At 42.0% G+C, this 12,427-nt stretch overlaps 1 protein-coding gene across 2 annotated transcripts in view; it reads left to right on the plus strand.

Moving 5' to 3' along the window:
* arhgap5 (Rho GTPase activating protein 5) overlaps nt 1-12,427 on the plus strand; it is a 43,215-nt gene that overhangs the window by 23,329 nt on the left and 7,459 nt on the right. For both annotated transcript variants that reach the window (XM_017035860.2, XM_025055203.1), the window contains exons 4-5: nt 11,238-11,315; nt 12,330-12,422. In XM_017035860.2, coding sequence (XP_016891349.1) covers nt 11,238-11,315; nt 12,330-12,422 — 171 coding nt within the window. The remainder of the gene's footprint in view (nt 1-11,237; nt 11,316-12,329; nt 12,423-12,427) is intronic.

The following is a 12,427-nucleotide window of genomic DNA, read 5'->3' on the forward strand; positions in this document are numbered from 1 at the left end:
TCAATCTGAAAAGTTTAATTTATCCAAAACCTGTGCAGTGTTTTAAATGGGAAATATTATTTTAAAAAAACCCTTTATTTTACGGTCAATTTCACTTCCAACCACTGACAAACATTCAGGTTTATATATATGGAACCACCATCAGGCTAGTTTGCCTGTAATTGCCTGGATGTGAGATCAACTTTTCCAAGGTCATTGGTTTTAATTAAAGTGGTTCTAACCTTGCAGCACTGTAAGAAGTAAAACCGCTCTCTCGACCCAATGTCACTAATTCTTTCACACTTAAACCTTTAAACATTCTGAACTTTTCCTGGAAAATGATTAAGCAGCCGTGTCGATCACCCTTCCTTTTAGCCCAAAGCTGATTATTGGATATATTCTACTGCTTTGAAGTCGGATCACAGCTCCAACCAGACTTTGAAGTGAAGTTATCGTGGAGGACTGTTTTTCACCAGAGTTTAAATGGATTAATATTTTTTTTATACTTAGTTTTCCCTTTTTTAACCACATTAACCACTGAGCTCTTAACTGTGTGAGAACCACTCAACCAGGAAGGGCCAGGTTTCAATTCCAGCCCCCTGCTGATGTGTCACAGCACTTAACCCCATATTGTTATGCAATTCAGCCCTGGGATTAGTCACAAACCCAGATAAAAGATAAGGGATATGTAAAAGAAATCTGCAGTGGTGCCAGTTGAAGAGATAAGTAGCTGAAAGTGAGAGAAATAATTTAAGGCAGAGATCTTCACCGGGGGTTCCACAGTCCCTGAAGGCACTGCAGAACCACTGCTGTCGGCTGTGAATGTGTTTTGGTCCCAGGAGTTTTGTTGTAGTTTTCCCTTTTTTATTTAAAATTAAAATGTCGATTTAATTATCTTATGGTTATGATTATGTTTATACATGTCTGTACCTTCATATGTTTTACATACAGTAAAAAACAAGGACTTAGAGTATAACTCAATACACAAGTCGTAGTAGTAATTAATAAAAAATACCAAGTTAGAGTTATGAATGCCCCAGATCTGAAAGTTTATTTTATGCATTGTATTGTCAGGGGGTTTGGGTTTAGTTCGTTGGCCTCCTGTAAAGCGTAGCTGTAAAAGTTTAGCCTGCTGACTTTTTAAAAAATGATTTCATAAATGTAAAAAAAAAACAACTCCAAAATACTTTTGTCATTATTCTGCCTACAGTGAAATAAGAGAAATCATCCAGAAACTGAGTTCATGTTGAGGATCGGTTTCCTCCGTTCTTGCATATTTTCCTCACCCGTGTTTCTGGTGTGATGCACTTTTTCTGATGACATGTTCAATGGTAACGCACGCATGCATACACATCAAGCACACACACACACACACACACCAAGCTTCCTGTTGGAGGCTTACTCCTCCTGCAGTACAGGAGTGTTCCAGTCGGAGTGTTTGACCTTTGGCCTCCCCCACGGTATGATGTGTCTGTGAGGAAAATGAAGACGTGATATTAACAGGAGGAGTCGATAACTGTTAGAGAGTTAGCAGCAGCACAGACTCATGAATAAATCATCAGGCTGAACATCAGGTTACACGCTGATGGCCTTTTTCATGTTTCACAGCCGAATTGAAGAGCGATAAGAGCACGGGCGTGGCTGAGGAGCTCCAGAATATCGCATTTGCTCTGATGTTTCAAAAAGAGAAGAGTGACTTATTTGAATCTTGAGTCAATTTATTTTTGTTTGTGTGGCTGCAGTGGTAATGGTGTGTTTCTGTAAATAAAATTTTTAAAAATATGAAATTATAATTCATTCGGTAAGGTTTAAATGTGTTGTATTTCTTCAGTGTTTCACCCTGACTGCCCACATCACCCACATGACAGATCATATGAATAAAGGATGAATTACATTAGTAGCAGTTGTGATATTTTCTCACACAACAAATATAATCTGTTGAGTGCAGTGATGTGTGGTGACGGTGTAAACTCAGTCAGTGAAGTTAATCTGGTGTTGACCTCATCTGTGTTTTCTTTGATTTGTGTGTTTTGATTGTAGCCACACATTTTAATCCTTGAAATTAAACATTTGTCTCTGTTCTTGTGTAAATCCAAACTCCCAATGTTTCACGTTCACACTCTGCTGCTGATGCCAAATGTCACCTGATTGGCTCAAAGGTGAAGTGTCTGAGTCTGAGAGTTTCTGGCTGCAGCAGGTGTAGCATTACTTTTCCAGGCTGCAGTCGTAAAATAACCCACTTCCTCCTCGTCCTTGTTGAATGTGTTACTGCGTCTGTAACCTCTGACCCTGCGGCATGAGTCACTAAGTGTTGTTTGTGTTTTGCCCGTCAGGGCAAGAACTTGAGGCTCAGTGGTTTTTAACCACATGTAATAAACCACCTGCTGAGAGGCTGACGTGACGGCAGGGTCAGGGTTGCTCGTGGTTTCTGGGCGAGGTGTGTGTAGGTGTGTGTACGTCTGTGTTTACACTGGTACTGGTGTGTGTAGGTGTGTGTACGTCTGTGTGTACACTGGTACTTTCTGGTTACAGTCTCTTTGTCCCCGTGGACTTAATGGACATCAAACGTCTGTCCAAATGGTTAGATGTCATTTATGGTCAGGGTTCCAGACAATGGTCTGGTTTCACTGTACTGTCAGGTAAAACATTAAACCACAGTCCAAACTGCAAGTGCAGCAGTTTGTGATGTGCCAATTCAGTACATTTTTGGAGGGGTCTCAGATGTGAACTGTAATCAGTACCACTGCAGATCATGGACAGAATAACAACAGAAACTGAGGGACTGTTTGAAGACGGGCTGTAGCACATCTACAACATTACATCCCTGGGCTGAAGAGGCCAAAACTGGCACAGAACAATAGTGGAAAAAAATAGGACATGAATTGTGTTTGAGTCCAAAGGCCGCAAAGGAGAAGTGGAGCACCAACCTCAGGTGGAAGTACTTCATAACAGCGATGCCAACACACACATTATGGCATACAGGCATTGAGGGTGGAAACAAACTGACCTGTTCATGTATCTTAATCTAAAGGGAAAAAAAACTCAGTCTAACTGTGTGACAGACGCTGAGCTGAGCCTCGGTCTTAGTTGTTGGTAACAGTTACTGCAGCACTGAGTGAGCCGTGACCTGTGGACACACACACACATACACACACACACACAAAGCCACAGAGCAATTACATCCTGCTTTGTAGCCTCCAGTCTCAACCTCTTCCCTGTGGATTTCCTGGTCACTAACTCACATACACAAGAAGATAGGAAAAAGTGCGTGTGTGTGTGTGTGTGTCTGTGTTGCCTGTAGAAGAATATTTGAACAGTCTCTGCCGTGTTAGATCTCCCTTTATCTTGTTTCTCTTCCTGTCTGCATGTCTCTACCTTTTCTGTCTGTCTTCATTTTTCTTTTCTTTTTTCCCATGGTAAATGGGTGAAGCAGGAACCTGAACATCTTTTCATCCACACGGCCCCTCCCTGTGGACAAACTCCGCTCTTTGTGCCTCCTCTCGTTTGTCCTCTGTATTTCTCTGGGTTTGTTTGTTCTCTCTGTGTGCTGATCTTCCCCTGAGGGACAGAGAAAGAGAGTGAGAAACAGACAGGACGGTGAGAGAGACAGATGGAAATAAAGAGATGCACACACGGACCAACTAACAGACAAAAGACAGACAAGACATGGGATTAAGGAGCATTCAAATACAACTGCAATATTTCAATCATGTCCCTCTGACTTTAGACCAACGGTCAGTTTCTACAAAATATGCAATTGAACATTTTTGGCACTTATTTAAGTGACATATATATATCTGTATATATATTTTATTTTATTTCATATATTTATTTTGGCAAGTGGCAGAGTCTTAGGAAAAATATATTGTGTTATATTGTCCTCATTTAGTTGTGGTTGCACTAGTGTCTTGTAAAATCCAAATGTATATAAGCTACAGCTTGATTTTGGAAAATAGTGTTGCAATAAACATATAGCTTTAAGACGAACCTGAGGATTAGGACGTGATGCAGCAGAAAGCTGAACATACAGAGTTTCTGGGCAGTTCAGTCGTAGTATTTTAAACCTTAAATTCCATTTTTGTGCTTTTGTCAGGTATCTGCTGTAACCGTGTTCCAATGTATGTGAAAAGCAGAGACTTTAACGAATGTTGAAATGCTACGGAATAAATGCTGTATCTCAGGGTTTGGTGAAACTGTCGGACACAGATATTTTGCATCATAAACACATTAGCGTCAGTGAAGCTTCTGCTAAAAGCTATATCTATATACTGTATATAAACAGCATGTCCATGTTTACTACCTCAGGCTCATGGCTACTGAGGCGAAGTATTAGCCCTTTAGCCTAGATGTTTAACATATAGATGACCAATGACGTTTCACATCTGATTTGACCCTGTTATTGATGTTTTATTTAAATGTTATTGAGTGAAACACGAAACCCAGTCCTCTCGTCTTGACAAATGAAAAAAGAATCTTAGACGGAGGGAATGTTGTCCACACAGTCGGACGCTCGTCTGACCGTCGTCAACAGTAACTGTCCTCCCTGTTCATGTTTATCTCTTTCATGTTTGTGACCGTGAGCATCGATGTCATTGATGTGATTACGCTACAGTGGTGTGAACTGGGCATGTCTCTTACCACTCACATTTATAAAGGTATTGATCCTCATGGTTGTGAATTGTTTTTTGTCAATGTTTGTTGTCAATTTAGTTGACATGGAGTTTTCCCGATGCTGATGGAAAGCTATATTTTAATAAAACAACGTCTCTCATTCTCTGCCCTAAAACATATGGATTAAAATGAGAGCCAATGCAGGGAGTCAAATAAAGGTGATTGGCTGTGGCCTGCAGTGTCTGTGGGTGTGTGTGTGTGTGTGAAAGGATTCTGTCCCTTTCGAATCACAAGTAACCTAAAGGCAATGGACAGAAGATGACAGTTTGAGTTGGCCTTGAGGCAACACACACACATACACACGCACACCCTGTGTGTGTGTGCGTGCGTGTGTGTGTGTGTGTGTCTCTTGGGGCAGGTTCTATAAAGAGCAAATGGATAAAGGGTGAAAGAGAGAAAGGCTAGCACTAAGCCACCTTCCTCCAAGGCAGTCATCTGGTATAATAGTGTTTCTGTGTGTGTGTGTGTGTGTGTGTGTGTGTGTGTGTGTGTGTGTTTGTGTGTCATTCACAGTGAGTGTGTCCTGTGGCTGTATTTGAGCAGTCCAGTCTTCCATGAGTTTGACTTGAAAAGCCCTTATGTTGTCCTTCCCGTGCTTCCGCTTTCCCTTTCATCCCTCCATCTTTCGACGCTGCCGGCAAACACGTGTAACTTTAACACACTGAAAACAGTGAAGCGTCAAAGTGAATATTAAGTGACAGAGGAAGTGACCACATATTAACGCATCAAAGTGTTAAACGCTAAAAGAATAGCATTCAAAGGAACATTGTTCCTTCAAACACACCGACTGGTTTGAATGCTGCTTAAAGCCTTCAAATCAGTCAGTGCTGAAAAACAAAACGTTACTGTTACTGTGTGGAAATGAGCAGAAACAAAATCTGTTTGTCTCAAAAAGTTTTAAAATTGTAATGTTTGAAAGATGATACTATCAAAAATGTTTTTCTAAATGTTACAAAAAGTCTACAATATTGTGTTACCTTGAAAAATGAAACAACAGTGCAGACTTTTGTTCTTGTTTTGATGCAGGCGGTTCTCAGATTTCTTCTAAATGTTTTACTTTACATTTAGTAATAAACAAAATGTCTACAGATTGTGAGACCTTAATGAAAAATATTAAAACCCCTTAAACATGATACAAATGAATAGTTGACTATAATGTTACATATATGTTTCTAACATAAAAACATTGACTACAAATGAACTATTTGGAGGATTTGTCATGATTCAATCTTGATTAATCATTTTTTACAATCAAAAATCAATATGAGACACATCAGGGAATAGTTTTTAATTCAAATACATTTGGTTTGACTGCTGAATTAGTGAATGGACAGTGATGTTTAACATTGGTCTACTACATTCACAGTACATTTACAGCCATTATATTGAACATTCCTGAACCCTGTCATCATAGTCTCGTGGGCTGACTGCACTGATGGTCTGTACCAGGACTGTTGTATCACATATTTATATTGAAGTCAAAGATGACGATGAGCCTGAAAAGCCCAGTAATGTCTTCTCCTCCCACATCACTCTTTATTAAAACTTTGTTGTCAAAGTCACTAATTACATCAGGTTTACAGTCTTCATGACAGGCGAACAATTATGTGGAAAACTGCCACCTGCTGGGTAAAACACATCATCAAGTTGTTTGAACATGCTCTCAAAATATAAGTAAAATTTCACAATGTCATAAATTCTGCAACAAAAACAAACAAACAAAAAAAAAACCCAACTTAAATCTTTGTGTTGATTGAGTCGTTTAAAAACAGGTTGAGCCTCAGCAGAATGAAGACATCAGCTGACCACCTTCTGCTGTTCAGAGCTGGGAATCATTAAAAACTGATTATATTCAAAGTTCTCATGCAGAAGTAACAGCAGGTGAACCAGCAGTGTCTGTGTGTGCGTCTGTCTGTGTGTGTGTGTGTCTGTGTGTGTGTGTGTGTGTGTGATCACAGTCTCTGGAGGGCGTTTACTCGCCCATGTTGGTGAACAGGAGGGACAGACTTTGCCTTCTCCTCCTCTGTTATTCCTCCTCTGGTGATCTGTCTTTTCCTTCGTCCCTTGCTCCCATCCTGCTCCTCCTCCACATCGCCCTGATCCCATATCATTCCTCAACTCTCTTCTCCTCCTAACCTCTCTTCTTTCTCTCTGCCGTCACACTTTCACTTTAATCATCGTCTTTTTCCAGCTTTAACTCCTGCTCCTCACAGCTCTCACACTCTCCTCTCCATTCCTCTCCTTTCTTCTCCCACCCTCTCACCTTCTCTTCTCTCCTCTTCTTCTTGTTTGTTTAACCTTTGCAGCTCCTTCTCTGGTACTCATAAGAACATACGTTGGTACTGATTTTGTGAAGGCACATAATTAGTAGCGCTCTTGTGAGGCATAATTTATTTCTGGAACTCTGGAATGAATGCAGATGTAAACTGTGCTCAGGTTTATGGATAAGGTTTTGTTCTGGGTGTCATGGCGCTTATTTTCAGTGCAGGGGGCGCCACAGTAAATCAGTGATTCACACTGGGACATAACTGGAACAATGAGTCCAGCAATCAGTCCTAATGAAGATCCTGGTCCTAGTCCAGACTGTGACTGTGTGTGTGTGTGTGTGTGTGTGTGTGTGTATAAATCTCATTACCCAGGGTGCCCACATATTAAATCATCCACACATGCACACACCCACACCCTCTTACTCCTTGTGGCCTTTCTATTGATTTATATTGACTCATGGTTGTGTGGAGGACCAGCCATTACATTTACAAACGCACACAAACTGATGACTCTACCAGACCAAACCCTTGATAGTGTGTGTGTGTGCGTGCACGTGCATTGAGACAAAGAAAGTCCTCACCTTGGTCATTAACTCTCTTTTTGACCACACACACACACACACACACACACACACACACAGAGGCATGAATGACTTCCAGACTGAAGCTCAGCTCTACATCTGAGCCTGAGGAGAGTGGGGAAAAAGCTGCAGTGTAAATTCCCCTGGTGGTAAAACCAGGGGGGAAAAAAAATCACCTGCACATTTATCATCTCCCTAATTTGCAGAGTCGCTGCGTGTTAGCATGTTAGCGTGTCAGTGCGTCCCATCACATGTTTAATGAACATAGTGTCCTGGATATGAGAAAGTGGAACATGAGAGCTGGGATCTGTTGATGGTGAGGGAGAAGCTGGAGAGGCTTTCTTTAGCCTGATTGGTCGGTCCGTGCGTGTGTGTGCGTGTGTCTGCGTGCGTGTGTGTGTGTGTGTGTGTTTGAGGGGATAACCAGATTATCTATTCCTGCCAACGCCTCGCTCTGGTTATCTAAATGAAAACAAGTCGTTAAACCATTGTTTTATGAAGGTGAAACATTTCACGCTTGTGAATCACCGGGGTCAAATGTCACAGCAATAGAAACTCAGTCTTGAATAAAAACACATTTCTTTTTAATGACACAGTGTGTGATTGTATGTGTCCCTGTGAGCGCTGACTGTTGGCAGTGATGGCAACAATTATCCTCTCTGTGAGTCACACGCTGACAGCATCACAGCTCTGTCTTTGGATTTTCACTGACCAAAAATCAAAAATACTTTCACTACATCACAGACCAAAAGTCTCCACTGCATTCAAGTAGAAATGTATTCATGAAAACAAGTGGTGAAATTTAAACCAGTTCAAGTCCATGACTGATGAAAAGGTTTGGATTTGAAAACTTCTCTTTTTCTGCCTTTCTAAAATGAATGGTTTTGACTCTGAGGGAAGTTCATTACGGTCCAAACGTTAATAAAAAAGGAGGTTAAAGGAGGTCAGTGTAGAATACAATCACAAATTCAGTTTGCCAGATTTTCAAATCACAAATTTCAGCTGGGCTGAACCTTTGCTGTGGCTATTCAACATTGTGTAACTCTGAAATAAAGTGGATAAAAACATATGAAACCATTGAAAAACATTTTTTATATTATTTTCAATAAACACACAAACAAATAAATGTTTCTGCTTTAAAACGTTTCTGCTTTTAAAGGGACATTTATTGGATACTAAAATGCTAACGCTTTCAGACGCAAGTGATGCATTGTGGGTTGTATTTTGCTAGGCTGTCGAGATTGTTGCGTTCATGGCCTGTGGTATTTCTCACTAATTATGATTGTCTCAGTTTCTCTCCACGTTTGTAAAATGACCACAGAGCGGGTCACTCAAAGGTCGTGTCTGGGCCGCCACTTGACTAGACTGAATGGACAGGCTGTGGGTTTAGGGGTTATCATTTGGGTTGTTTCTCTGCAGGTCCTGTTAAATGAAAGAGATAAAAATAGATAATGAATGACTTTCACTCATTGAACTCATTGACTCTGTGTTTCTACTGACACCAGAGGGCGAGAGAGAGAGAGAGAGCGAGAGAGAGAAGGGAAGGATAGGAAGAAGAAGAGGGAGTGAGTTTAAATGAAGATGGGATAAAAAAGGAGAAGAGATGGGAGACAGGGAGAGAAAGAGGAGGAGTGAACGGGAAAGTGGTTACATGAGAGTTAGATGGGAGGGGGAGACGAAGAGGAAGGATGCAGTCAAGGGCAAAAAAGAGGACTAAGAGTAGAGAGAAGGAGGGAGAGGTCAGAAAAGAGGAGGGGGAGAAAGGTAGGCACACGAAGAGGGAGGGAAGAGGAGAGTAAGAGAGAAAAGAACAGGAGAAACTGCTTTAGGACCAGAGTGACGCAATGGTGTGTGTGTGTGTGTGTGAGAGTAAGTTTGTGTGTGTGTGTGTGTCAGGATATTAGATCATATCACAGCGGGCAAGTCTTATCAGATCCCAACATGCAAACATGAGCTGCTCTGCTGACTTCCTTTCCCTCGTTCTGTGTGTGTGTGTGTGTGTGTGTGTGTGTGTGTAAATGCACGATCGTGCATGTGATCTAACATCCTGTTGAGAGTCCGATATCCTCGCGCAGACACAGGGATGTACAGCTGACCTTTAGATGGAGGTCGTTTATTGTTCAGAGGTGAAAGAGGAGTGGACTGGTTGAAGAATGTAAAAGACGTGAAAGGAACTAGAGAGACAGGGGGACAGATGTCCTCAGTGTGTCCGTCACATCAACACGACGGCCACGCCCTGGACAGCTGTCTCTCCTTTAAAGACACACCTGCAGCAGCTCTAGGTGATGTTTGACTGTCTGTTGTGTCCTCTGGTTGTCATGATAAGACAAACAGCTGCGTCCCCCAGTCCAACGTCTCATCCTCATCTCCTCATCCAACGTGAAATGAATGGCTTTTGTTGTGAAATTCAGATGAAATATTTACGTAATTAACGGTATTATTTGTTATTCCTGGAAGTAGCTCCTGAAAATTAATAGAGTTCCTGGCATGAGCCACAGTTACTGGTACTGAAAACACACACCCTGATGCTGTCCCTAGATACTAGTACCAAATACACACTGTATCATCTTTACATGTGTGTGTGTTCTTTTACTACTATGTAGGTATGTAGGTTTATTTCTGTCACTTTTTCTGCTTTTTTCTTTGCCGTCTTTGCTGCTGCAACATGGCAAATTGGTAAAAATTTCCTGTTGTGGGATTAATAAAGGATTATTTATCTTCACACACACACACACACACAAATCCCTTCTGCTGCCTCACACTTGACACGATTTACTTGAATCCATTACAGCTGAATTTGCATTTGCACTACTTTTTTCTGCTTAACTGCCTCTGCAGGGACGTGCATATGGACACACACACACACACACTCTCTCTCTCTCTCTTTCTTTCTCTCTCTGTCTCTCTCTCTCTTTCTCTCTCTCTGTCTCTGTCTCTCTCTGTCTCTCTCTCTCTCTCACACAATCACACACGCAGTTTCCATCCAAGTGAAGAAACTGCATTGTCCCCAATTAACTGGTTTATGGTCTGAAAATTTGTCCCTTAAGGTTAACAATGTCTCACACACACACACACACACACACACACACACACGTGCTGCACCTGAGGTTGACCTTGTGCACAGCCGGTGATGGTGTACTATGTGTGTGGTTCTGGGTGTACAGTGTGTGTTTATGCCTGCAGCAGATCACACATTATAGCTTTAATTAGGTGCGCATGCTTGACCAAACACACACACCCACACACACACACACACACACTCTCCCTTTCTCCCCCTCAGACGTACAGATCTCAGGTCAGCTGTTAGTTGACAGCTGGCTGTGATATTTTCAGACAGATGCTGAACGTCAGGCATGCCCAATAGTCAAGTGTTGATTCATGTCTGTGCTTCAGGTCAGGCCATTTACACCAGATACACCACAGATGTAAACACCGCTGTTTGTTTCAGTTGTTGGTGATGATGCCATAGGTCAGATTGATGAGAAGAACTGACACAAAGTCACTGCTGACTGTTCCGTGAGCCCCTGATTGAAACACACAGGCTGTCTCTCTGTACTGCAGTAAATAAAATCACTGGTTTTGAAGAGTGAGTGTTTTTTTTCATGCCTTGATTTCCTGTAGAGAAGACATGAAGCATCAGTGGAACCTAACTGCAGTCGTCCAATTCCATATTTTCTTTTGTGCTCAAGTTTCTGCCGAGAGCTTTTCACTGACGCTGTGTCATTTGTGTGTTTTTCAGGTTTGACCACTGAAGGCCTGTATCGAGTCAGTGGGAACAAGACAGACCAGGACAACATCCAGAAACAGTTTGACCAAGGTGAAGGAGCTCAGAGCTTCACAGTCACACACGCTCAGTGACCTACAAACCTGTTCAGAGCACGTGTGTCGGTGGAGGGTTTATCATTCTGCCAGATTCTCCTTCTCAACCATTTTCCCAGGACTTTAAATCCTGTCTGTTTTTTAAGAACCCTGGAGCACAGTGGAGAAACCTGTTAGCAATTGAGCAGCATTTGTGTGACGTGTGTGATAAATTTAAATCTAACCAGAAGACAAAACTCTGGGCCAAATCCAGACCTGACTGCACTGCAGACCAGCTTAAAGTAGCTGTAGGAGTTTCTTCCCATTCACCCATGATCTGCAGTTGGTCAGAGTCTTCTCTGGTTGTGGACAGTCGTGTGAGGACAGCAGACCTGTCCTCAGTCACTGTCAATCAAACAGGTCTGAATCCAGACACAGTCACAGACAACACAGACACAACCTAACCAGACCAACCCTGGAGCTTGTAAAAACTTTAAGGTTAAGTAAAATTAAGTCTCTTCTCGATGCGTCATTTCCATAATTAATAATAATTCCCATGACACCTACAACATTGTTGGTTTGAAATGTTTACATATAAACAACATTACTGTTGTCTCCTTAGTCGACCTTATTATCTGCTTTTTTCCTTCTCTTTTTTCTGTCACTTCTATCTCTTCTCTCCTTCTTTTGCCTTTTCTTAAGTGGACATGCTGTGTCTGTGTGTGTGCAAACATGACCATGTGTGTGCTTGTGTTGGCACTCCCTCACATTCAGTGTGACAGCTGTCCTGTTACCTCAGGGCTCAGGCCTCCTCCTCCCTCTTCTCCTTCCTCCTTCCCTTTCATCACTTTAGGTCCAAAACAGGAAGTGATAAATATTTCTCTTCCATCCTCTGTATTTATTCTTTTCTTTTTTTTACCAGCAGCCCTCGTTTTTCAGTCCTTGTTAAGAGACGGCTGACACTCCGACGCCACTGCCTGAGTAATGGCTGACTTGTGTCTGTCTTGCCTTTTGTTTTTATGTCCACCTGTAGATCACAACATCGACTTTGTGGTGATGGATGTGGCAGTGAACGCTGCGGCCGGAGCCCTGAAGGCCTTCTTCGCTGACCTGCCTGAACCGCCCATCCCC

This window comes from Cynoglossus semilaevis, chromosome 1 (assembly GCF_000523025.1).
Source record: "Cynoglossus semilaevis isolate Cse_v1.0 chromosome 1, Cse_v1.0, whole genome shotgun sequence".
In the NCBI taxonomy this organism is placed as follows: domain Eukaryota; kingdom Metazoa; phylum Chordata; class Actinopteri; order Pleuronectiformes; family Cynoglossidae; genus Cynoglossus; species Cynoglossus semilaevis.